Consider the following 23,274-nt stretch of genomic DNA (forward strand, 5'->3'; position numbering starts at 1 on the left):
TGCAGAGAAGATCAGTTCCAAAATATACAGGTATTGGGGGCACAAGAGGTAAACTGTGGGGGGATTTCTGTGCACAAAATGTAGCACAAACTCCCAATTTGTGCAAAACTTTTTCCATTTTATGCAGACAAAAATAGCACAAATTTGCCACTTTTTGCTGGCACAGGAAATTATATTTCATGTCTCCTGGAATTCTGCAAATGGTGTGGTTTACCCCAACAAATACTTTTACATCTATCTGTTTAAAGGGAAACTATCAGCAGGTTAGAATTATCTCCCCATTTCCCATAGCGCACAGGGCACTTAGGATGATGGTAATTCCCTTGACCCTTAGCCCATTTTTCAGAAGCTTTTCAGTTTATTAGATATGTAAATCTATATTAGGACAGTACTCTGCAGGGACGTCACTCTGGCGCTCATCACTGCAGATCAAATAGATGGGTTGCTGTTATTTTTGAAGAAGACTCTGGAAACTCTTCCCCAATCTTCCCTGGAATATTCTTTTTAGTCAAATAAGAAAAACAGATACAACATGAGGTAATTGACCTAAAAATGGAGATGGTCCATTTGGCATAGTGCTCTGTCAGAATTGGAACTCCTGATCATTCCCTTGTGCACATGTCAACCTACCATCTGCCACCTAGTTTGTGCTACCCTCCATCCCCTATTACCCTGAAGTCCCGCGCCGTATGCTAATCAGCCCTAAGTAGTCATGGTGGGCTGAACTAGTCATGGTCCTGGGCGTAGTTATCCGGGTCCTGGGCGGCTTCCAGCGCTGTAATCAAGCCCAAAGGGGAGTGATTGAAAGACCTGCGCCCGCCAACGTCATCTCTGGCTTGCGTTCCACTGCGCATGCGCGGCGTGCGAAAGACGCAACGGCGTAGTGGAACGCAAGCGCCGCCGACATGGAACGCAAGCCACAGATGACGTTGGCGGAGGGCAGGTCTTTCAATCACGCCCCTCTGGGCGCGATTACGGCGCTGAAAGCCGCCCAGGACCTGGATAACTACGCCCAGGACCATGACTAGTTCAGCCCACCATGACTACTTGGGGCTGATTAGCATACGGCGCGGGACTTCACAAATGTAAGATTGCGGGGTAATAAAGGAGGGGACGGAGGGGACCAGCACGTTTTCTCATCAATGGGGGCAATTTCGGCGTGATTGGTTCCCTTTAAATGCACACATCATGGGATACATACATTGCCAGTAAGGGAAAAAACACTTACTAATAAAGAGTTAGCTTGTCTAGCTGACTGTGCATGTGAACAGGATATGTCTCTCCCAAATGTATCAGCTTCTCTATGGCTTCATAGATAAAAATAATACAAATCAGCGAGGCGAATGCTTCCTCTGTAAAACGTGTGATGTAACAAACCAAAGCGCTGGCATCAGTGGCAACCAGAACAATGCAGAGGAAAGCTGTCCACAGTCCAATGCACGCTCTCAGTGATAGATATGACAGCTCATGGTCTCTGGAAATGAAGCAAGACACACAACAGTTAGTATAATGGATAGAGGCAGGCAGTGCTTGCATAGAGGCTGAATATAATACAATAAGACAAATGTAATGGAAGAAAGCTTCACTAGAGGGCTTATTATTCAAACCAAATGAGGTTTCACCTTTAAGTTTTGTTATGGTGATTATGATTCTCTCCTCTGCTTCTGTACTTTATGTGATCTTTTCAAAGAGCAAATATTAAATTATACTATTAAGAGAGATAAAAGATGTCTAATGCATTCATGTGATCAGATGAGGGAAAACAGCAGCCAACAATTGATCCAGATATTTGGGTGTGGATATTTTGAAGGAAAAATATCAAATGCCTTAAGGAAGCCATAAAGGAAAACTATGATTTCTGTAGCTCACGGAGAAAACACATTTAATAATCAAAGGCATCATTATGTATTACTCATAACATAAAAGATGAAAAAGGGGAAGGAAATTGCTGTATCAATGGTGACATGTTCTACGAAACTACAGGAGCAGTCATAGAAATTGATGTGCCATTTAAAAGCAGAAAAATTTGTAAATGCTGTCTCTCATGGTGGAAAAAAAAATAACATTGTCTATTGCAACAATGGTTCCCCCCATAATGCAAATTGAGCTTGGGGGGTGATTGTTCCTTGGCGAACAATGCAAAGATAATAATTATAATAATATATAATATGATAATGTTTTGCAGAGACACAGAGACATACACCATTCACTAAATAAATAGAGCAGTCTAAGGAGCTATGTGAACCTGCACCTGGCATTATCTGCTGAATACTTCAAATAGGGCTACGACGGGATATTGTGTGTGTGTGTGTGTGTGTGTGGGGGGGGGGCATGTGGTATGCCCTGAAGGAAGTCATGTCGTTTTTCACAATTTGGCACAGTGCTCTCTGCTGCCACCTCTGTAGACGCCTACTCCTGCTCCGACAGGTGGCTGCAGATAGCACTGTGTCTAAAACACAACACAACTTCCTTCAGGACGTAGAGTAACGCCAAAGAAGGGTTGATTAAAAAAAAAAAAAAAATCTGTATAACTCAATAGCGCCAATTAATTTGAATATATTTTTTCTTTTGTGCTTTTTTGGTATGGAGCATAATATATGAACCCATACAAAACCAAGCCATGTACATCAATTATGCAGGGCAGGGAGGGTGGGGGAAGGAGGAAGTGTGCATGCTCACCACCACCTCTATGGCACCTAAGCTTGGAAGGAATACATGATTTTTTTTAACGTTGCGGTCTTTGACACAAACTGTATCTCTGAATCAGGCTTTATTTGTCTAATACATTAGCAATGGGAAAGTTTCACTTACTTGCAAAACTTGAAAAGAATTTTCTCAAACACCAACACAGGTCCTGTGCTTCCTAAAATGGTGAGAGGTTGTCCAGCAAACAAGGAATAGGCAATTCCTGTCATAGAAGCACCAAAGAGGGATTCGATTGCACTCTGTAGGGGCAAAAATACCAGTTTCGTTCAATGTCCATCTCAAAGATGACAACACGTCAATACAAATCCTATTTAGAAGGAAACGTGGCTGCAATAACAGCAGTCTCCATGTGATAAGCCCTATCACAGATGGGACTGAATTACTGTATCACACTTATTACTTGCCCACCCCGGTAAATTAAGATTGTTACGTAACAGAGTCAGGGTAGTGTAATTGGGAATATTCACTGATCTGTATGTTACAATAACTAGCTTTAAGGTGGCGGAAACAGCTGAGCTGGAAAGCCATTAATTGGTCATTACACATAGCAGACATGTTTAGAGCTTCAATAAAGCCAGAGATCGAGATTATCCCGATTAGAGGTAAATGACGGCAATTACATAGCGGATCTAATGAGCTATGATCTTCTCTGCTGACTTGTAATCAAGAAGAAGATAGGTGAGGATGGATTTAGTCAGAATTAGGCATACGTAATTTCCTTACTATTCGGCCTTCTGTAGCTTCTCCAAGCAAACCCCCAAATGTGATGACCGGAGACATGCAAGCACAGTACAGGAAGAGGAAAGAAGCCACACACTGCAAGCTCAGCGCGTCCCTGTAGTCACTCCAGTACCAAGGAGCTTTCCTTTTTATGTCTACCACCAGACCGCCAAATAGCCTGCAATGAATAATAGAGAGTGTGCTTCACTGCCAAGCAGATCACCACAGGCAGAGCTATCCTCAGGGGAGTCTGGAAATCGTGTCTCCACAGCTGTCACCTGAGAGGAGCTCTCCTGTCATTTCTGCCAGCCGCTGACTGACAACATACACAATGGCTCTAATCAGATGCACTACATGGACTGAAAACATACTGTGTAGGAAACTGTAAACTATTACACAGGCATATATATGTTATGGCTACACTGTACCTATACAAGTCATAGCACTGATACAGTGTACAATGTGAACTGAACAGTCAAGGCATTAAATATGTTAATATCGGGAAATAATTCATGTAGTTATAGTAGACTTGAGAACGTCTGTGATATCACATGTAGAATATGCAGCACCATAAAGACATATATAATACCAATACCAAGCTCAGCCTGTGATTGGCCGGGCGGCCTGTCAGCTGACAGGCAGTTCTGGAGCTAGAGCGAGCGGGACCTGGGGAGAAGACCGCAGGAGCAGCCCTGGAACGTGGATAGGTAATGTATATCGTCAGTCGCCGGCCGCGCACCGCTATTACACGTAGCTGTGCGCGGTCGGCGCCCGACGAAAATACTGTAGGTCAGAAGTACAGATGAGCGAACCTCGAGCATGCTCGAGTCTATTCGAACCCAAGCATTCGGCATAGCGGCGGCTGCTGAACTTGGATAAAGCCCTAAGGCTATGTGGAGAACATATCCATGTATTAATGTTTTCCAGACAGCTTAAGAGCTTTATCCAACTTCAGCAGCCCCCGCTATGCCGAATGCCCGGGTTCGGATAGACTCGAGCATGCTCGAGGTTTGCTCATCTCTAGTCAGAACCTATATCAACGATCAGCCGATGATCGTTGTCATCGGCTGATCGTTGTATTTATTACATTGAGCGATAAACGTTCGAATCGGGCCGATTCGGCTGATTATCGTTCCGTGTAATAGTACCCTTACACTGGGTCCAGGGGGCTCCCTAGAACACAGTTGTCCCTTTTAATCTGCTTTTTGAGTCTATTCCTTTTCCTGATTGATATGCTACTACCCCAGCAGGCCTCTGTGAAGAAGATGGCTGATGTTACTACAGAAAAAGATAAGATAATAAGAGTCCCCTTGACTCCAAAGGCACTCAACCTCCTAAGCAGATAGAGTCAGCTGTGGCCCTTTCTGTAAAGCGAGTCCATTTGACCATCCCAGTCCAGGTTATTATTGAGGAGCACACCCAGGTACTTATAGGGGTTGACCCTCACAGTGCCTGTCCCCTGGATGTCCACTAGTTTTGGATGATATCTGCACTTGAGGAAATCCACTACCATCAAATTGGTCTTCTCAACATTGATCCTAAGGTGGTTCCACTGGCACCAATCCACAAAATCAACCAATCTCTCCAAGACCTTCATCAATTGGGATAATGCTGCCCTGCTAGAGAACATAATAACCATGTTATGCTTACCTCTCCGAACTCCACTGGTGTCCTGTTGCGGCGTTTCCGGTGTTCCACACTCACTGCAGCCACTGCCACCTCTGAGACGAACTTGTCTCGAGAGTCACAGTCTACCTCGCCAGTCATTGACTGAGATGGGACAGCACCGCAGCCAGTGACTGGCAGAGAGGGCTGTCACTCCAAGGCTTGATAGTCTCAAAAGTGCCGGCTGCAGTCAGTGAGGAAACACTGGAGACGCCACAACAGGACACCGGTGGAGTGCGGAGAGGTAAGCATAACATGCTTATTATGTTCTCCAGCTGAGCAGCAGTATATAAAAACAAATCCTAACGCTGGATAACCCCTTTAACGATGAAATAACATGCAATATCTTTCCTTTAACTTTGAATTGTGTCATTCCTCTGGCTCCTCCTTCTGTTACTAGGGTGTGTTTCTACATAGTCTGACACTGTCCCCACTGACTAAATAGCATCAAAGAAGGACACAGCCCTTTGATAAAGTTAATACCTACTTGTCAGTACATTCACACATTTTCTACAGAAATAATAATGGAGGAATGGCACAATGCAAAGTTCTCAGGAAAACTAGAGCTGTTTTAGTAAGAATGCAAGCAGTGACTAGAAACCCCTTTTGAGATTGAGTATTACTTGGGTATTACATTATCAGGTGATCGCTCAGTAGGGGGGCAACTGTCAGTGTGAACACAACTCTTTTTTTCTCATGTTACATAGAAATTGACCCAAATGTGAGAATAAATGGCCTGATAAATGTGCCATATCCTAGAGATGCTTCTCACATATCTGTTTTGTACAGTATGTTACTCCTAGAACATCCTGATTTATAGGCCGTTTTCCTCCACTAGATTGTGATAATCAGCGTGTAACACTATTCTCCTGAGCTTCTATCACTCTGATAGTTCACATTATTACCAGTCAAATTCACTCACCTCCCAGTGCGCTGCAGTTCAGGTCCACTGTGCTCCGGCTCCGGCTCAGGATCCACATGACAGACATTTCCATTGGGGACTCCCGGCATCTTCCTTTTCTCCTGAAGGATGATTATGTAACAAAATCTTTTACAGTAGAAGCAAATTTGGGAATACATGACTGCTTAACCATGGGACAAACAAGCATCAGGGGTTTCACGTAACTCGGACTCAACCTCAGTACATTACACTGACAGATGACCAATCCAATCATTATAAAATACGGCACAGTGATCTAGATGGATTGGGGTTTTTTTCTATCATTTTTTTTTTCACTCAATTAGGCTGGAAGCACACACAGCAGTTTCCCACAGAGGATCCAACAAAAACTGTAGAAAGGTCCCCCCCTATTGTCCATCCCATTTGAATCCACTTCCAGTTTAAAAAAAAAAAACAACTGCAGTGGCAGTTTTCCGAAAATCTGTTGTATGTGTTTCCAGCTTGAGGGCCCGTTCACCCAAGTTTCGAATGTCCCTTTGATTGAATAGGATGTTTCACGCGTACCCCACCATCCGCGGCGGAGTGCGTGTAATATCTTATTCAATCAATGGGACAGGCACAAACTCAAGTGGGATCCGTGGAGCAGACTCTGCTTGAAATTCAATGCAAATTCCTTAGTGTGATAGGGCCCTTATAGCTGACCTAACCAATTATAACACAAAGTAAGGGTTTTGGGAGACATCCAACAGAACAGAGTGTATCCATGTATGTAATCAGGGACATAGACATAGGGGGTGCACCAGTATTATACATGACACAACAAAACAAAACAATTAGCTTGCACAGTCTATATTTTTAGCATCAAAAGTCTGTTTATCATCTAGTTTCTGAGACTCACTTGAGAAGGAACATTCTTTGGTGGCTCAATTCTGATCGATGGGTCCCATTCTCCAGGAGGGAGCACCGTCACTTGATCCAAGAATTCATCAATCCCAGCTAACAGGTCTCCTCTGTCTTTCGCTTTGTAAGCGACATCATGGAAAATCTTTAAAAGCATTATTAGTTTATTATAGTAACTGGTAAGGACAGAGTTGACATTTTACATAATCCTCTCACTAGGGTCGGATTTGGCTTTTTGAAGTTAATTTTAATACTTAATAGAATGGGCTGCTCTGAAATTGACAAATCGAAATCCCTGCCATTCAGGATGCCCTTTCCTCTGCAGCCTACACAATGCTGCCTAGAATAGACAGTGTATTAAATATTGATCCTGGACAATAAAACCAGTTTTTGCTTAGTTCCAAATGTGTAAACAGGTAAATAAAGGCCATGGACTGACCCCGGTGATAGGCCATTACAGTTATTAAAAGGAAAACAATAAAAGAATTATCATAAAAAAGGCAACAACATGCAATATATACAATACAATCCCAATTTTCCAACTCTTCTCCCCATTTTATCCACACATATAAGGTTAGTTTAATCCAGTGTACGTATGTTATACCTCATCTGTCATTATGGTAGCCATTGATCGACCAATCTCATGATACTGTTGTGCTTTCCCTACTGGCCCCAGTAAGATGAATAAAAACCTGAAATAATAATAATAAATAACATTACTAATAATAATAATAATAATAATAATAGTACATCTTGTGGATATAAAATTCCCATTATGTTTTTGTCCATAAACAAAAAAAGCATTGGGTAAGCGGATATAATGATCTCTTTTTTTCTCTCTAACATATTTTATTGGATTTCCAAACATACTGTAATACAGGAAAAAGAAAGGTACATCACTGTGTCAAGTCAGGCAGGTCAAGAGTTCATACTGATTTTTTTTTATATAGTTTTTTATTCCACACAAGCTGCTGCACAACTAAAAGCATTAAAGTGTGCCGTGGTACATACATTATAACTACCTGCCTTTATAAAATTATATACTATATAAATTATGGGGACTCTAGAGCTGGGAACTTCAACTTCTAATAATATTCTACCCTTAACTTGCATAGTTTATAATTTTAGGGCTAAAAAACACCCCACTAGGCTATGTGCACACCTAAAAAGGGCACTAGGTTTCAGGTATACATTGGCATACTGGCATAAAGGTGTGCCAACTCATACTATGGTGTACCTGGAATTGGGTCCAATGAGTGAAATAGACCAAACATAGCCTACTAGTGACTACATTCCTTCCATTTTGGAACATATACTGTTATTTGTGGGACTCAAAAGCGGAGGAGGCCATGCTCATCATGCTCCGAATGATCTTTACTGCTACTGAATTCGGATGCTCCCCGCTGCTCACAATGGAGCGTGTGGCCGGAGTCGCGCACTCCATTGTATGCGCTGACAGGGTTTTCTGTGGACACTACTCAATGAATAGCGCCCGCAGAAAACTGACATGTCAGTTTCTTGTGTCGCCACTAGGGATCCCGGCCGTAGTGTATACCATGTGTATACACTCCGGACGGAATTCCTTAGAGGCGGCACTACGTAAGTAATCAAGGCCGTTGTTACAACGGCTGTGATTATTACGAAACTTACGTAGTGTGAACAGTGGGATTGTACATTATGGCTATGTTTCCACAATGTCTTTTTTATTGACCATTTAACAGACTCCTTTTTAGACAGCTGTCATTCTGGTGCCAAATAAGGTTCAAATTGTGCAAATTACGACCATAATTTCCATAAGACGCCCATATTTTGTCACCAAAATGATAACTATCCAAAAAGGTCAATTAAAAACATTATGGCAACATTACCCTCATATGTGTCATTGCAAAACAGAGTATGTGCCTTGTCTAATTCCTGACAATATTAACTATTGCTCAACAACTTCTCCTTTCTTCCTGAAAACCTAAACCAAAAATCTGGCACAAAATAAATGTAATTAATCAGAATTTATCTTCCAACCTCAATATGTATGTAATTAAGTCATAAATAAATGGGTAATTTGGCAGCTTCCTATGAGGTAATGAGAAGGTTTGGCTGAAGAATGCAGTGGAAGCGGAATGAGATTTCAGCAGAGATAGCCTAACAAAAAGCTAACAAAATCAACTATATCAGTCAGGAGCTGGCACCAAACACAGGCAATTAAAATGGAAATAAAATAGACAATTGTGCCAAACCTGCCAGCAACTCCACTAGATATTTTAGATATATCATAGACAGACACATATAGAGAATAGGCATGCTAACAGGGAAGATTAAAAAAAAAAAATTGGCTCAGAAAATGTCATCTAGTCTTCACTCACGCAGTATGGCCAGGGTTCACACATCGTAAGACACCGGCCGTGCCACAGAACGGCCAGTGTCAGTGAAGTTCATCCCGGCCAGTACTGCCGATCTTCATTTGTGCTGAACTGGGATGAGGGCGCATCCCAATTCACCATAGCACATAATGGAGAGTGCGGCCGGAGCCGCACTCTCCATTGTGTGAACTGACATGTCTGTGAGGCCGCTATTCAATGAATACACTCTGGCCGGGTTTCCCTGTGAATTCTATGGCAATCTATCTTTTGTATTAATCACAGCCGTTGTTGCAATTTGCAACAATAGCCGTGATTAATACAAAAGATACGTTCTGTGAACATAGCCTAAGACTGCAAATAAAGACTCAACCAACATTTTACAGTGTAGAATATTCATTGTAAAAATGGCTAAAACAATTCATTGTATTCATTGTAAAAATGGCTAAAACAATTAGTCTAAATCTAAATCACATCTCTGTCACATATACAGGAAAGCTGGTTATTGGGGTGGGGACAGAACTTTTGCTGATAAATAGGCACAAGTCTACACTTGTTGGTTATCTTTAGAAGAATGAGTGGAGACGCCCTAAAAAAACAGCAACATGAGGTAATCCTGTGGGACAACAGTACACACAGATACAGCATGCTACCTCTGTATATACACTAAATTTACTGTACATGCATAGCTATTGAACATTATCATATGCTCAGCTCAGTAACTCAGACTGGAAAGCTTTTTGATATCTAATAGGACAAATCATTTGTCTTCCTCACCTCGTGGGTATAGGGACTTCTGTCAGGCCAGTGAGAAGAACGGCTGGGGACAGACGGACAAAGGCTACAATTGGGCGTTCTAGGAAATCCAGTTCTCCAACCAGGACATTGGAGGCTTCTGCTCCTGTAGGTATTTTTTTCATGAAATGAAGATCCACCTTTAAAATTTATTTGAATATTAAGGGATCAGTAAATACCTTACTTGCATGTGTAATACCTAGCTCTATCTAAACACATAGCTAAAATAGAATAACATATTAAATATACATATAAAACATGGGGATTCTTCATTTTACTTATCACCTCACATTTTTAACCTTGAAGGCAAAGGGAGTCTCCATTCAATGTATGCATTTTTGTGAAAGGACTTGAGCGGGTAAAAAAGCGAGACATTCTGTATAATGTTAAGTGGGATATATTCTTTTACATTAACACACTAGGCTGATGAAAAAAAAAACAAATCTGTTAGCTCTATTTTATGCGAAGAGCTGCAGACATGGGTAAGCAGCAGCATGCACACCTTCTCCCTTCCTCACCCACCCTGCATGATTGATGCAGTGTCTTTGGCTCCCAGCACTGAGTTTAGGAGATCAATGGAGGGAAAAAGGTGTGCATGCTGCGGTTCAGTACAGCCTGTGCAACTTGAGCTTATAAGAAAAACATTTCATTAATTTGCAAACAGCCATCAGCTGTCCCAATCCGTTTTTGCATCCATTTTTTCTCATAAAACAGACACGTTCGACAGCAAAAACACAGTTTGAATCTAGCCTAAGAGATAGGTCCTTTTTGTTTTATCTCCTAATCTGCTATACACTCTGAGCATGATATAGAGCAGATTACAGATTATATTTAAAGAGAATCTCAATTTAAAAGTCAATTCATTTATATTAACCTTCATTTGGTATATTCATTCCTAAATTGTAGATAACCTTAGCCATGGGGGTAAAGCCACATGGGGTGGTTTTGGAACCCCTTTGTAGATAAAGCCATGATGGACATTAACCATCATTACCATCCAGTTTCGGCACAGCTTTTGGTTAGTGGTATATACTAGTTTAACAATAATATGGAAATCACATATAATACAGAATTACAATTCATCTTAAGACTTCTGGAAATACTTAAAGGATACTCACCTTGCTAAGATCAACAGCACTGCTGTTGTCATGGTTTCCACCATTTTTAACTTCTAAAGTGGAGGGGGTAGGCTGAGGAGAAACTGACAGAGCTGTGGGGCAATAACACTTATGTTAATAATATAGACATTTATGGGGAACATTGAAAATGAATTAAAAGGGGTATTCCCATCTCAACTAGCTATCCCCTATCCACCTGTGCACGGCTAGTGTCCCACTCATTTTCTTTGGGGCCTCCAAACACTAAGCTCAGAAATGTTTGGTGGTCCCATAAAGAATGATTGGACTGGTGGCTGTGTCCCCAACGGTTGGCCCCACCACTCAGCCTATTATTCCCTACTCTATAGAGATAAAATGGAATACCCCTTTAATGGTTCTTTCATACACATTCTCATTTCTAGTATCGAATAGGGATGACCATTCATAGTCAGCAATCTGTTTTCTTTTAACCAGTTAAGATCTATCCTGACATACTGTACATGATCTGTCTATATTGTAATATACTAACCAGCTGGTAACATAAGTGATACTTACTATTTTTGTCTAGTAAATGAGGCTCGGACTGCTTCTTCCCAACTTCTGCAAAAGAGCGCACCATTGGAATGAGATTGTTGCGTTTCTTCTCAATTTGATGGTGATGTTTTTTTAAAAGTGCTTCTTTTACTTTTACCCTAATGTTCTCTCCTAATTCTCCAGCAGAATCGTGATGATCCAAGATCATATCTGACAGACAAATGATAGATAGATTAAATTAGATATTAGATCTTTATTAAAATAGTAGGCTTTATAATATTTCTATTGAAGATCCGCCCATGTTTATGCACTGATAGGCCCCATGCACACAAACCAAGAACGGCAGAATTGTCTGTCGTGGAATGCCGCCAGCCTCCATGTCATAATGACACTCTATGGGAGGCTCTCGCGCTGCATCTCTCGGCGCTGAAGAATGAACAGTATCCTGCCTCCATTTCGGAGACTGACTGAGTGGTGACAGCCACTGTGCCAATCACTAGCTGTGGCAAAGTCTTGTCTCACTGCCAGATGAGTCTGTCTCGGAAGTGGAGGTAAGATGACTCAGCCGGGGACCCGAAGATTACATAGGAGGACACAAAGGGAGCATGGGAAGGTAAGAATATGCTTTTTGTTATGTTCTCACCAGAGTCAGCAACATATGAAAAGTTGTTTTTACGGCATTAGTAAGTAGATTTTCTAAACCCAAACACCCAATTGCATCAAATTATGCATCAAATTATGAAAAATTTTACAAATCACAAATTACAATGCAAAGGCATCAAAACCATATGGATAAATTCAAAGTAGTTATTGCATTCAGTATACTGCAACACATATGGCTGAATCTTGTCACATGGGCATAAAGAAATAGCATGAAGGTCATCTCTTCTCCTTATTCGAGCAATGTCAAGTTGACAGCAGATACAATTAGAATATCTTCTGCTACACATATGAATTCATCCTTTCAACCAAAGGTCACTACTTGCATTGTCAGCAAGGTCATATATACTAGCATGGTCAGCAGACACTTGTAACGTATAGCAGTGTTCTTGGTTTTCAGAGGGACATTAGTAAGTGTGGGAGATATATAGAATTTAAACCTTATAGGACCCTAAAGGGAAACTATCAGCAGGTTAGAAAAATCTACTGTGCATTGGGCTCCCGGGAGGACGTTATGTCTCTTACCTTCCTCCTTTGCGCCGTTCCAGTGCTGTTAGCAGTGAAATCCTTGGTCTGGAGCACCGTTAGGAGCCGATCCACCATGCCCAATCCATTGATTATCATTAGAAGGAGCAGGTTGTCTCAGCGGTATGGGGGCGCCAGTGCTTTTAACGGTGCTCCAGACCGAGGATTACACTGCTAACAGCATGGGAACAGCACTGAGGAGGAACTTTTCATTGAGTATTATAAGATGACAAGAAGCTGAATTCTATAAGATTACCTTATTTTTAAAAAGGCCAACACTAATAATGATTTACAAAAAAAATTTCATTAATATAAACCATAATTACTAATATTCTCACATAACATAAGGTCTGCCAAGGTACATAAGGTCTGCCAATAGATATCACAGCAAAAACCAAGCCATGAAGGAAAACAATCTGCCCATAGAGCCAGGGGGAAGAATTTTGTGGAGGAACAAGTCTGGAGAGGGAAACAAAATCAATATCTGTTGTATCGAAAGTTTCCAAGAGCACAGTGGCCTCCATAATTCTTTAATGGAAGAGATATGAAACAACTAGAACTCTTTCTCCCAATTTGCCACCCCACCAGTGGGAGAAGGGCATTGGTAAGAGAGGTGATCAAAAACCCAATGCTTTCTCTGGCTGAGCTGAAAGATTCTGTTTGCAGATGGGAGAAACTTCCAGACTCTCAGTCATTGCTGGTAAGTGGGTCTTGGACCAAAAACACAAAAAAAAGTGTAAGGGTTTGAAGACTTTCCACATGTATTGTATAAGTCATCTCATTAGCAGTAGGGTGTGGGTCGATTTAATCACAGTTCTATTATACTATCAAAGGCCTAGATAAGGCAGAATAATTATTGTGCGGGCGTCAAAATTATTGGCAGTCAGCAGTACATCTTCCTATTACAGACGACCATCATGAAGTTAATAGGCTGCATGGATGATGCAGTGATCGTTCGTGCAGCCTGGCTGCACAATTGATTGAGCCTTGCAGACAAGCACAAATCTCATTGATCTACACTCTGTATTACAGCAATGTTAAGCCCTGTAAAAGGACTCAGTAGTCCTTTGTGAAACAGAAGACACATCTTGATAATATGATCTGTTCTGCTACTGTATATGTAAAAAATTTCATTTTAGCTATTTTTGTTTTTAAATAGGGAAACACATATGTCCCTGACACTTTTATTATGATATTATTTTAATGTAATTCTTTTTCTTACTTGGCCCACATAAGTATAATAATCCGGTCTTTCATAACTTATATATGGGCATTGCCTTTTATACGGCTGTTTTATGTATTGTTATTACCAACTCTACTGTCTCTTTCACATTACTTCTGACTGACTAACCATTATTCATTCACTTGGAATGCATTTACATGAAACGTGGGGACATTGTAAGCTTTATGATTCAACTACACATCGCAATACACAAGTGAGTCTTCAAAGAAGATGCTGGATCACATTAAAGGATTCGGATAATCTCCCCAAGGCCACTTATTAAAGTCTCTGAGACTAAAAAGAAGCAATCAGTTGTTTTGCTTTGATAAATGTGTTTTTCTATTCGGCGCTCAAAATACCAACCATACTCTGTCCTCTTCACAGAAACATCAAAATACACCTCTTTACTGCCGACATGGTGTTTCATTATAAAACAGACAAACAAGATACACATCTGTCATCTCACATACTCAACAAATCTAACTTTGAACTGTTTAAAGAGGACCTGTCACTTCGCTTTACATGTCGGTTCTAGTAAAATAGACCATAAGTAAACCTGTCGTTTCAAAAATTAAAAAGAAAAAATCTGCATGATTTGTTACATTAACCCTCAGTTGTGACAATGTGATTTTTAAACTCACACTGTTACTGAGGCCTTGAGAGCCCTCTTCATGGATATTTCTCTTTCACAGCAAGAAAAAGGTTACACTAAACATTGAAACATGAGAAAGTAGCCTTAAAGGAAACCTGTCTCCCCCCGTGCCGGAGTGAAGGCCGCCCGACCCCCCCCCCCCCCCCCCCCCGCTAGAGCTCGGATACTTACCCCATCTTGCCAAGCTGGAGCTGGTCCTGGGATGGAGGTATTCCTGTCTGAAGCCCAGCGCATGCGCTGCTGAGATGAGTCCGAGGCCCATAGAGAATGAGGGCTCCATTCATGCTCTATGGGTGTCGGACACATCTCAGCAGCCCGCACCGGGCTTCAGACGGGGATATCTCAGTCCCGGGACCGGCTCCAGAAACGGGATGGGGGTGGGGTGGCCTTTACCCCGGAACGGGGGTTAACAGGTTCCCTTTAATTTACCTTGGGTGGACTTATAGATCCTCCGGAAAATGGCCACAGCTTCCAGGCACATAGCCCCCCTCTCTCTCCCACTCCTGCACAAAGCACATGCTAAGTCGAACCTACACACACACTTCCTGTATGTGTTTTGTTGTGTCTGTTACTAGAGACAAAATTATCCTAACAACAAGCATCGGACAGCAGATTGGAGGGAAGGGAGACAACTAGTAGGCAAAACTTGCCGTTTCCTGGGGTAAGGGTAAGTGATTCACTTGTTGCACAAAACCAATGCCACTAAAAAAAATGTGAACCGCTTTTAAACTGTTCAAGTGCCAGCTATGTGTGTCCTGAACTCTGGTGGTAATCTTGTTGGGGGGGGGGGGGGGGGGGAATCAGCAAGATGAGATGGTGACAGATGAAAAAGATGAAACTTCACTTTGGTGAATCCTGGCTAAAGATAAATCTAATACCTGCTATTTCCTCTATGGTGTTTGCACGCATGTCCAGCTGAACCGTTCCATTTATAATACAGCTCCTCAGTTCAAAAAGGCTATGAAGAGAGAGTGTAGCGACATATGGTTTACTCCAGCGTTCTCCTCCATCTTCTACATCTTCTTCAAATTTTAACCACCTAAAGTCACAAGCAAACAGGAGATTCAAGAACTTAATTAAAATAACAGTTTTCTACAATACTTTGCTAATTCTATCAGCTTAGTACCGGAAAAAACAAAAAAGAGTACTGTTTCAGCATCTGGTGGGCAGATACTTTGGTATACATTTGCATTTGAAGGGGCATTACGCTCAAACATAACTTTTCATATGTTGCCGCCCATGGTGAGACTAACAATTCATTCCATATGTGTTATTATCTATTCAGACTCCTTCCCCAGTTCTCAGATACTGCCTGTATGAGCTTTTCTCTCTGTCTCCTCCTCCTCTTCCCTTCCTTCTGAGACGGCTGATGTAAACAAGTCCCTATCTGCAACTTTGTAATGGCATGAGGGTTAATCACAGTAACTTCATGAGCAACTTGACCTCAGATTAATCCTCCCAGCATTACAAAGAAGCTACAAAGTTGTAAATACAGCTGGCCAGGGGTTTGTTTACATCAGCCGTCTCGGAAGGGAAGGGAGATAGAGAGAAAAACTCACACAGTTTTTTGTGTCTTCAGTAAAGAGCAGCAGTTCAGAACTGGGAAGACAGAAAATGTAACAACTAGTATATAATGAATTGTTAGTCTCACCATGGGCAGCAACATATCAAAAGTTATGTTTGAACAGAATACCCCTTTAATACAGCTGCATTTGTTATGGATTTTTAATTTGGCACATGAATTGAGAAAAATCAACTGTGTATATACAGTGTATAAAGTCGAAAAGCAATGTGAACAGAACCATACTCAGTTATTTACAGTATATAGCTGTCTATTATAAAATGCCATCAAAAGGTGAGCAAGCACTTTAAGAGCACATATCTCCATCTCCATTATACCCGCTCAATTCTTCGACTACTAATAAGCAAATTTTTTGCCACAGTTCTAACCTAATCTTGGTCAGGATGACTAGTTCACAGCTATGGAGCAGAGGCCTATCCATCTGTTGCACTAATAACCTTCGCCTTCATGCATCTATTTATATTACCATTGTTCTCATATCGGTTGGAACAAGATTATTCATTTCTATTTTTTAACCAGGCATTCAGGAATTTTCATCTTAATGAGAAAAAAAAAGTGATAATTGTTTTTGACAATTGAATTCTGCAGAGCTTTAAGTGCTCTCGTTCTCATAAAGTCATTGGGAATATGCGTATATGTGTCAACGACACCGCTGTTAAATAGGAGCTAAAAAAAACGGTGTTTCTTCCTGGTGTTTACAATGGCGAATTGTGTAGTGAACTATAGTCGCTACCATTTAGGCTTTAATTAGCTTACTCTCATAGCAGGTGTTGATTATAATAATTATCAACATGAACTGATACTACAATGGATTTCTATACCCAAGGGTCCGTCTACTAAACCATATTTTTATTATTATTCCTGTATTTATACATTGCCAACATATTCCACAGAGCTGTACAAGGAATGCATTCACACACTTCCGTTTTTTTATTTCCCGGTTTGACAAAATATATTGTAAAAAAATATATTAGACATATAATAAATGTAAATAAAACAAAAATACTTCCACTGCTTACATTAGTGGTTGCCCAAGCTATATGGTAACATCTTTGGTATGACTTGTAACACTACATTACCTGTCCCTCTACCAGTGTATCTATATAGGAGTTGCTTTGGTAAGGTTTATTGTTGTGACATGGGTTATGTTGTATGGCTACATTATCTCAAGGAATTGTTGCCAGTATTTTATAACATAGCCCTAAAGTTTCCAGGATCAGTGGAAATCCAACACCCAATACCCAGGACCCAGTGCTATCCTTATACTGAGAAGAGCAGATTGTCTATGTACTTTTATCTGCTAGGTAAGGAACAGTGAACTGTGACTAAGCCATATATAAGATGTTCAAAGATCAATCATGAAAAATCTATGATGATTGAACCAAGCTCTTCATGTGCTGTCAGAAGTCATTTATGTACGGGGGAAAAAAGTCTAACAAGACATTGGTGTATTATTTACTAGCGCTGACAGTCATTGTGTCCAGCATCATAAGAATTTGTAAAATATCTTAAAGACAGTATACACTTTTAGTACTCCTTTTTCGTTGGACGGCTACACTCATTATTGGATGATCACAAGTAGGATTTGAGCGAACTTCATGAAAGTGTCCAGGTTCGGCAACTTCTTCGAACCTGAAAGCTTTGCATTTAACTCCGCACACCTAGAATAAGTGGATGCCAACCCTGGGAGTACTGGAAAACCTGAATATAGCCATAGGCTGTATCCATGTTTTCCCAGCAGTCCTCGGGTTTCCTCCCCTTTTCCAGACACTGGGAGTAAAATGTCAGTGTTTGTGTTCTTTTGTAGGGAGGGGCCAGGCAGAGAGGAGGCATGGCTTCCTCCCCTGCCTAATTTATCACTGCTTACACCTGGAAACCATGGCACAAATCTACACTTGCTCCAGAGCAGGTGTAGATCTGTGCACATGTCATGCAGGTAGTGATGGATTCACTAAGAGGAGTGTACCTATTAATAAATTCTGCAGGGGGCAGGGCTTGATTTAAGGCCCAGGTACAAGTACATAAGTCCTAATAAATGTCCTCCATGGTTTGTACTGTCTTATTGCAAAATATATTTGCCCCTGCTGAGTGGGGTGGTACTGGTTTGTATTAGATGCCAGTACTGTTTCTGTATTTTTAAATATTTTTGCATTTTACATCTGTGCATTAATTTTTTGCATTTATATTGTGTGGGGGCAAATCATTGTTATGTGTTTTCTTTTCTCCTGTTTTCCTTGATGTATATTTTTTGTGCCTGTGAGCTAGCATTCATTGCATTCTCTCCCATTGGCTGTACCCAATAAGAGAAATCCCTTTTTTGCTTTATTTTTTATTTTATTTTTCATTGTAGTTGAGCAGACAGCTTTGTTTCCATCCATGAGGACTGCATTGTTTTTGCATTGTCGTATTAAACTCTTTTCCTCATTATTTCTGCTTTGCTGTTACTTTTCCTCTCATAGACTAAACTTGAGAGAGTCTACTCACTATTCTTCATCGTCCCTTTCTAATTCCCTCTGACAGTTTTGATATATGGATATGCAGTAATAAGCATTGGTTGTGAGTAAAGCCCCTTTAATATGCAGTTGTTTCACTTGCTCTCAAGCTTTGATGATATCATGTTTGAGCGTTTATCAGGGCTTTAATTCAGAAGAATTTCCAGATGAAGAACTTGGATGAAAGGCTGAGATGCATCCACTATAAAAACTAATGTATATGCCACTCAATATTTACTCATGTGATAAAGTTTCTGTTACCTTGCGGTCTCTTTCCATTCGGCATCTTCACCCTCTTTGACACATATTTCATCCAACTCTGTAAACAGCTCATGGGGGACATGTTCTTCATCCTCTTCTGTTCCGAGAATAAACTGCACTCTCTGGGATGGGGTGTCTATAGCAATGAGAAACACATTTTAATTATTTTTACAGTGCCAACATATATGAAGGGTTTATCGCTAGTTCCTTGCTGCAACACCAAAATGCACATGTAAGTAAGAGACTACATTTGTTATTTGTGTCCTGAAGTTGTGTGAATCGTCATAGCCCCCTAAATTACTATAATACTGTAGGTTTACCTAGAGTATTAGAGATTAGGAGGAATGCGGCACCACCTGACAGGATACTGTGCTAGACATCAACAAGACTATAACATGACATATATCGGCAAAATACTAAAACAGTGGTCTTATCTTTACTTTACATGGTGGTCTGTATCCCTGGACATTGGAAAAGGGTCATGTTGGATTAGGAGTTATAGAAAGGAAAGATATTCACAGACATAAGAAAAACAGACAGCAAATTTCAACATGTAGACAATCTATTTCACAAGTGTCAAACTCAGGCCCCTCAGTTGTTGCAAAACTACAATTCCCATCATGGCTGGAAAGCCAAAGCTAAAGCTTTGGCTGTCCAGGCATGATGGGAATTGCAGTTTTGCAACAGCTGGAGGGCCTGAGTTTGACACCCCTGATCTATATAGAAACACAAAAACTGTCCAGCACTAGAGATTAACAAACCTCGGGCATGCTTGGGTTCATCCAAACCAGAGCAGTATTTGATTACCAGTGGCTAAAGATTTGGATGAAGTCCTAGGGAGATCTGGAAAACTTGGATACAGCCATAGGCTATGTTCCCACACAGTATTCAGTATTTTGGTCAGTATTTTTCAACCAAAACCAGGAGCGGATTGAAAACACAGAAAGGCTATGTTCACACACTGTTGAAATTTAGTGGATAGCTGCCATTTAATGGCAAATAATGGACCTTTTTTCAAAACAACCACCTTGGCATTAGGTTTGAAATGTACAGAAAGAGCCCTATTAAACGGAGCGATCATCACCCGAACCAGTGATTGGCTGAGCGGCCTGTCAGTTCAGCAGGTCCGAAGCTGCAGCGGCAGCTCTGGAAAGCAAGCAGAGGGCAGAAGAGGTACGTATACAGTTTAGGACAAGGGCTGCATGGACATCACTAACGATTATTGAGCCATGTAATAGGTTCAGTAAGCAAGCGTCTAGCAGATCTAGCAGATTGGCGCTCGCTTACAGGAGGCGTTAAGCTGTGTAATAGGGCCCCAAGTTGCATCTTAGTGTCAGCCATATTGTGGCCAATCAATCCAACTGCTCAAAGAACAAATTTAAGCAGGGCTGCTCAGAAGCTGATAAGTTGCATATATGAATGTAAGATGACTACATACCATGTGCTAAAGACTCATCATGGCCTTCCTCTTGTATAACTCCCTTCATGCGATCTCTTTTTCTGTGCTTCTGTCCATGAGTTCGATGATGTCTATGGCTTTGCCGACCCAGTGGCATCCGAACACCGACATACAATGTTCTGTGTCCTAGAACCAAGACAGCAGATAACAATTAATACACAATGGCCATAAAAGGTTTTATTATTCACTTAATACTTTTTATTAGTACAGTCACCAATTGCAACTGGAGCATGTATTCTTTTCCAGTTGCATAAATTTATGTATTTACTTATATATTGATGCATTATAGGAACTCAAGATATTCAACAAATGTATGTGCAGGCTTAAAGGGGTATTCCCCCCAAAAAATTTTTTTGCATTAATACGTTGCACACCCCTAGCTTTCCAAAATCAATTTATTATGGATTCTGCACAGTTTTGCTGTTATCTACATTCATTCACCCCCACCAAATGCAGAGAATCATCAACTCTCAGTCCAACCCGACACGCTCCCTGCTCCTGGCCCCCTTCCTCCGAGACGGCATCACATGGTCTTCCCTCTCTTCAATGGGCTGGCTTCTAGCCCTGCCCATTGAAGTGAGGGACGACACTGACAGCCCCCCTGCAACTCTTGAAATGCCCCCCACCACGGAGAGAAAGGGGCTGCCCAGGGGTTTACATGTATCCCCCCCCCCCCCCCCGGTTTCCTGCAGCGGTCTGGTCTATGGAGGATGAGAGGAGGCCGGGAAGGAGCCTGACTACCCGCAAACAACAAACCCCCCCTCCCCCCCCGGGAATCACCCGCGGCCCACGGCAACAAACTCCCCGCCACTTCCCCCACCCCACCCTCCCCCCGCGCGACTCACCCGGCGCCATGTTGTATATAGTTCAGCTTTTTGAAAAACTTGTAACTATGGAACGAAAGCAGCTAGAAAGACGGGAGACGGCTCAAAATTCTCAGGGGGACTTGGTGAGTAAGACGAGCTAGGTTTGGGGGCATTTTATTTTTTAAGCTCTTGGGGGGAATACCCCTTTAAGCATGTTTAAAAATTGTCCCTGACAAGCTGCTGAGTAAACCCTAATTGTGCTGGATGAACCACATTGACTATGACGGGGTCCGTTAAGCTTTCAACATTTTATTGGACAAAACAGCATCTCTTGCCATGCTTTTTATCCAGCATTTTTGGCAGAATCTCCTCCTAATGCCCTAATGGAGCCTCTGATGCAGATATGATCTGACCAAAAAATGTATAACTCAACAGTATGGCACAGAAATACCTTCCAGTGACTGAGCTGCAATCCTCCTGGTCTATTTCCAACATCCATGATTTTTGGTTAGCCCTTGACAATTATCAAAGTGACTTGTGAGTCTTTTAATATTGTGGCTGACAGAGCCCCATTTACATATTGTGACAGCACTGTCAGAACAGTTAATTGTTACCAAAGATGAAAATTGCCTAAAGAATTATTACACTGTGGAAGCAATGTTGTATTTTTCTCACCCAATATAAAAGATGGAAGCAAACATTACTGATTCAAAATATCCGATGTTTTTGTGGCTATGGCTCCTATCTCTTCGATTAGCCTAATACTGTCTGTAGGTTAGCAGTATACTCTCAAAGTATTGTTTATAACTAATATAAAAGGGTTTTTTCACAGGATTGGCCATTGGAATTACCTGCCACCCCCCACAGATCTGCTGTTTGGTAAAGTCATGTTCAGACACTGTGAATGGAGTAAGGAACCTCTTCTTCATTCTCTGCGTAGTAACCGTGCCGGATTACTGCTGCTCAGTTCCAGTTCAACAAATTGAGAGCTGAGCTGCAGTAACTCAGCACGGCCACTACACAATGAACAACAAGGATAGGTCATCAATTAAAAAGTTCTGAAAAAACTAATATTTTTAAGCATGGAGCAGTATACAGCGGATGACATAATGTCTACAGCTCCAAAGTAAAGGTGGCCATACACCTCTTCAAGAACAAATGGGTTGATGATTGGTCGGGAGAGCCGCCCCACATCTTACACTGATGGCCAAACCTGCTGCGAGAAGCAGGTATGACCAACAAATGTATAAGGGGTATAGGGACCTTAAGAAGCCATGAACATGAACCACGAGGCCTTAGTCTTCATGTAGCAACTTGAAAAAAAGAAAAAAAGTTTAGTGACTAAAATAACACATGGCCAAAAGTATATAATAAAATAATAATAATTTTTAAGTGATTTCATTTTCATTTTCTCCTTTCTATTTCCACTTGATAAACTTAACATAGATCAGGTTTCTATCAATAGTGAGACTCGCCATGAGACAGAGGAAGCTGGAGAATATACAAAGTAAAGGAAGGACAGAATCCACAGAGCTGTCGGTAATGGAACATTTTCCATCTGCCCAAAAACTGTAAGCGGAGCTTTTCAAGGTTAATTGTTTTTTAAGTTGTTTGTTAATTTGAGTGCGGCTGTAACACAACATTAGGTAATGACAGTAAATCCAGAGCAGGATGTTTGTCCCAGCAAAGGGATTTGTCCAAAACAGCTAAATGAATAAATGACAAATGAGGCGGGGCTGACCACAGACTTTGGCAGTGGTGATAGTAACTACTGTACATCATTCTATAGCTGAAGCCTATAGAAATAGACTGTGACACCACACTGAATATCTGCAACTTTGAGATTTTCATGTACTTGCATTGTCTCACTGGGATCACTTTGGGGCCTGAATTTGGGTGATTTATATTATATGCTAAATTCCAGATGTACCTTTGAGGTATAT

At 41.2% G+C, this 23,274-nt stretch overlaps 1 protein-coding gene across 1 annotated transcript in view; it reads right to left on the reverse strand.

Moving 5' to 3' along the window:
- Positions 1 to 23,274, reverse strand: part of SLC4A8 (solute carrier family 4 member 8) — a 131,550-nt gene that overhangs the window by 23,129 nt on the left and 85,147 nt on the right. The window contains exons 3-14 of the mRNA XM_069970297.1: positions 20,505 to 20,651; positions 19,067 to 19,202; positions 15,610 to 15,770; positions 11,694 to 11,882; positions 11,160 to 11,251; positions 10,024 to 10,181; positions 7,497 to 7,584; positions 6,891 to 7,037; positions 6,014 to 6,114; positions 3,430 to 3,604; positions 2,812 to 2,945; positions 1,229 to 1,474 (exon numbers count right to left, since the gene is read on the reverse strand). Of these exons, the coding sequence (XP_069826398.1) occupies positions 1,229 to 1,474; positions 2,812 to 2,945; positions 3,430 to 3,604; positions 6,014 to 6,114; positions 6,891 to 7,037; positions 7,497 to 7,584; positions 10,024 to 10,181; positions 11,160 to 11,251; positions 11,694 to 11,882; positions 15,610 to 15,770; positions 19,067 to 19,202; positions 20,505 to 20,651 (1,774 nt within the window). The remainder of the gene's footprint in view (positions 1 to 1,228; positions 1,475 to 2,811; positions 2,946 to 3,429; positions 3,605 to 6,013; positions 6,115 to 6,890; positions 7,038 to 7,496; positions 7,585 to 10,023; positions 10,182 to 11,159; positions 11,252 to 11,693; positions 11,883 to 15,609; positions 15,771 to 19,066; positions 19,203 to 20,504; positions 20,652 to 23,274) is intronic.

This window comes from Dendropsophus ebraccatus, chromosome 5, assembly GCF_027789765.1.
Source record: "Dendropsophus ebraccatus isolate aDenEbr1 chromosome 5, aDenEbr1.pat, whole genome shotgun sequence".
NCBI lineage: Eukaryota > Metazoa > Chordata > Amphibia > Anura > Hylidae > Dendropsophus > Dendropsophus ebraccatus.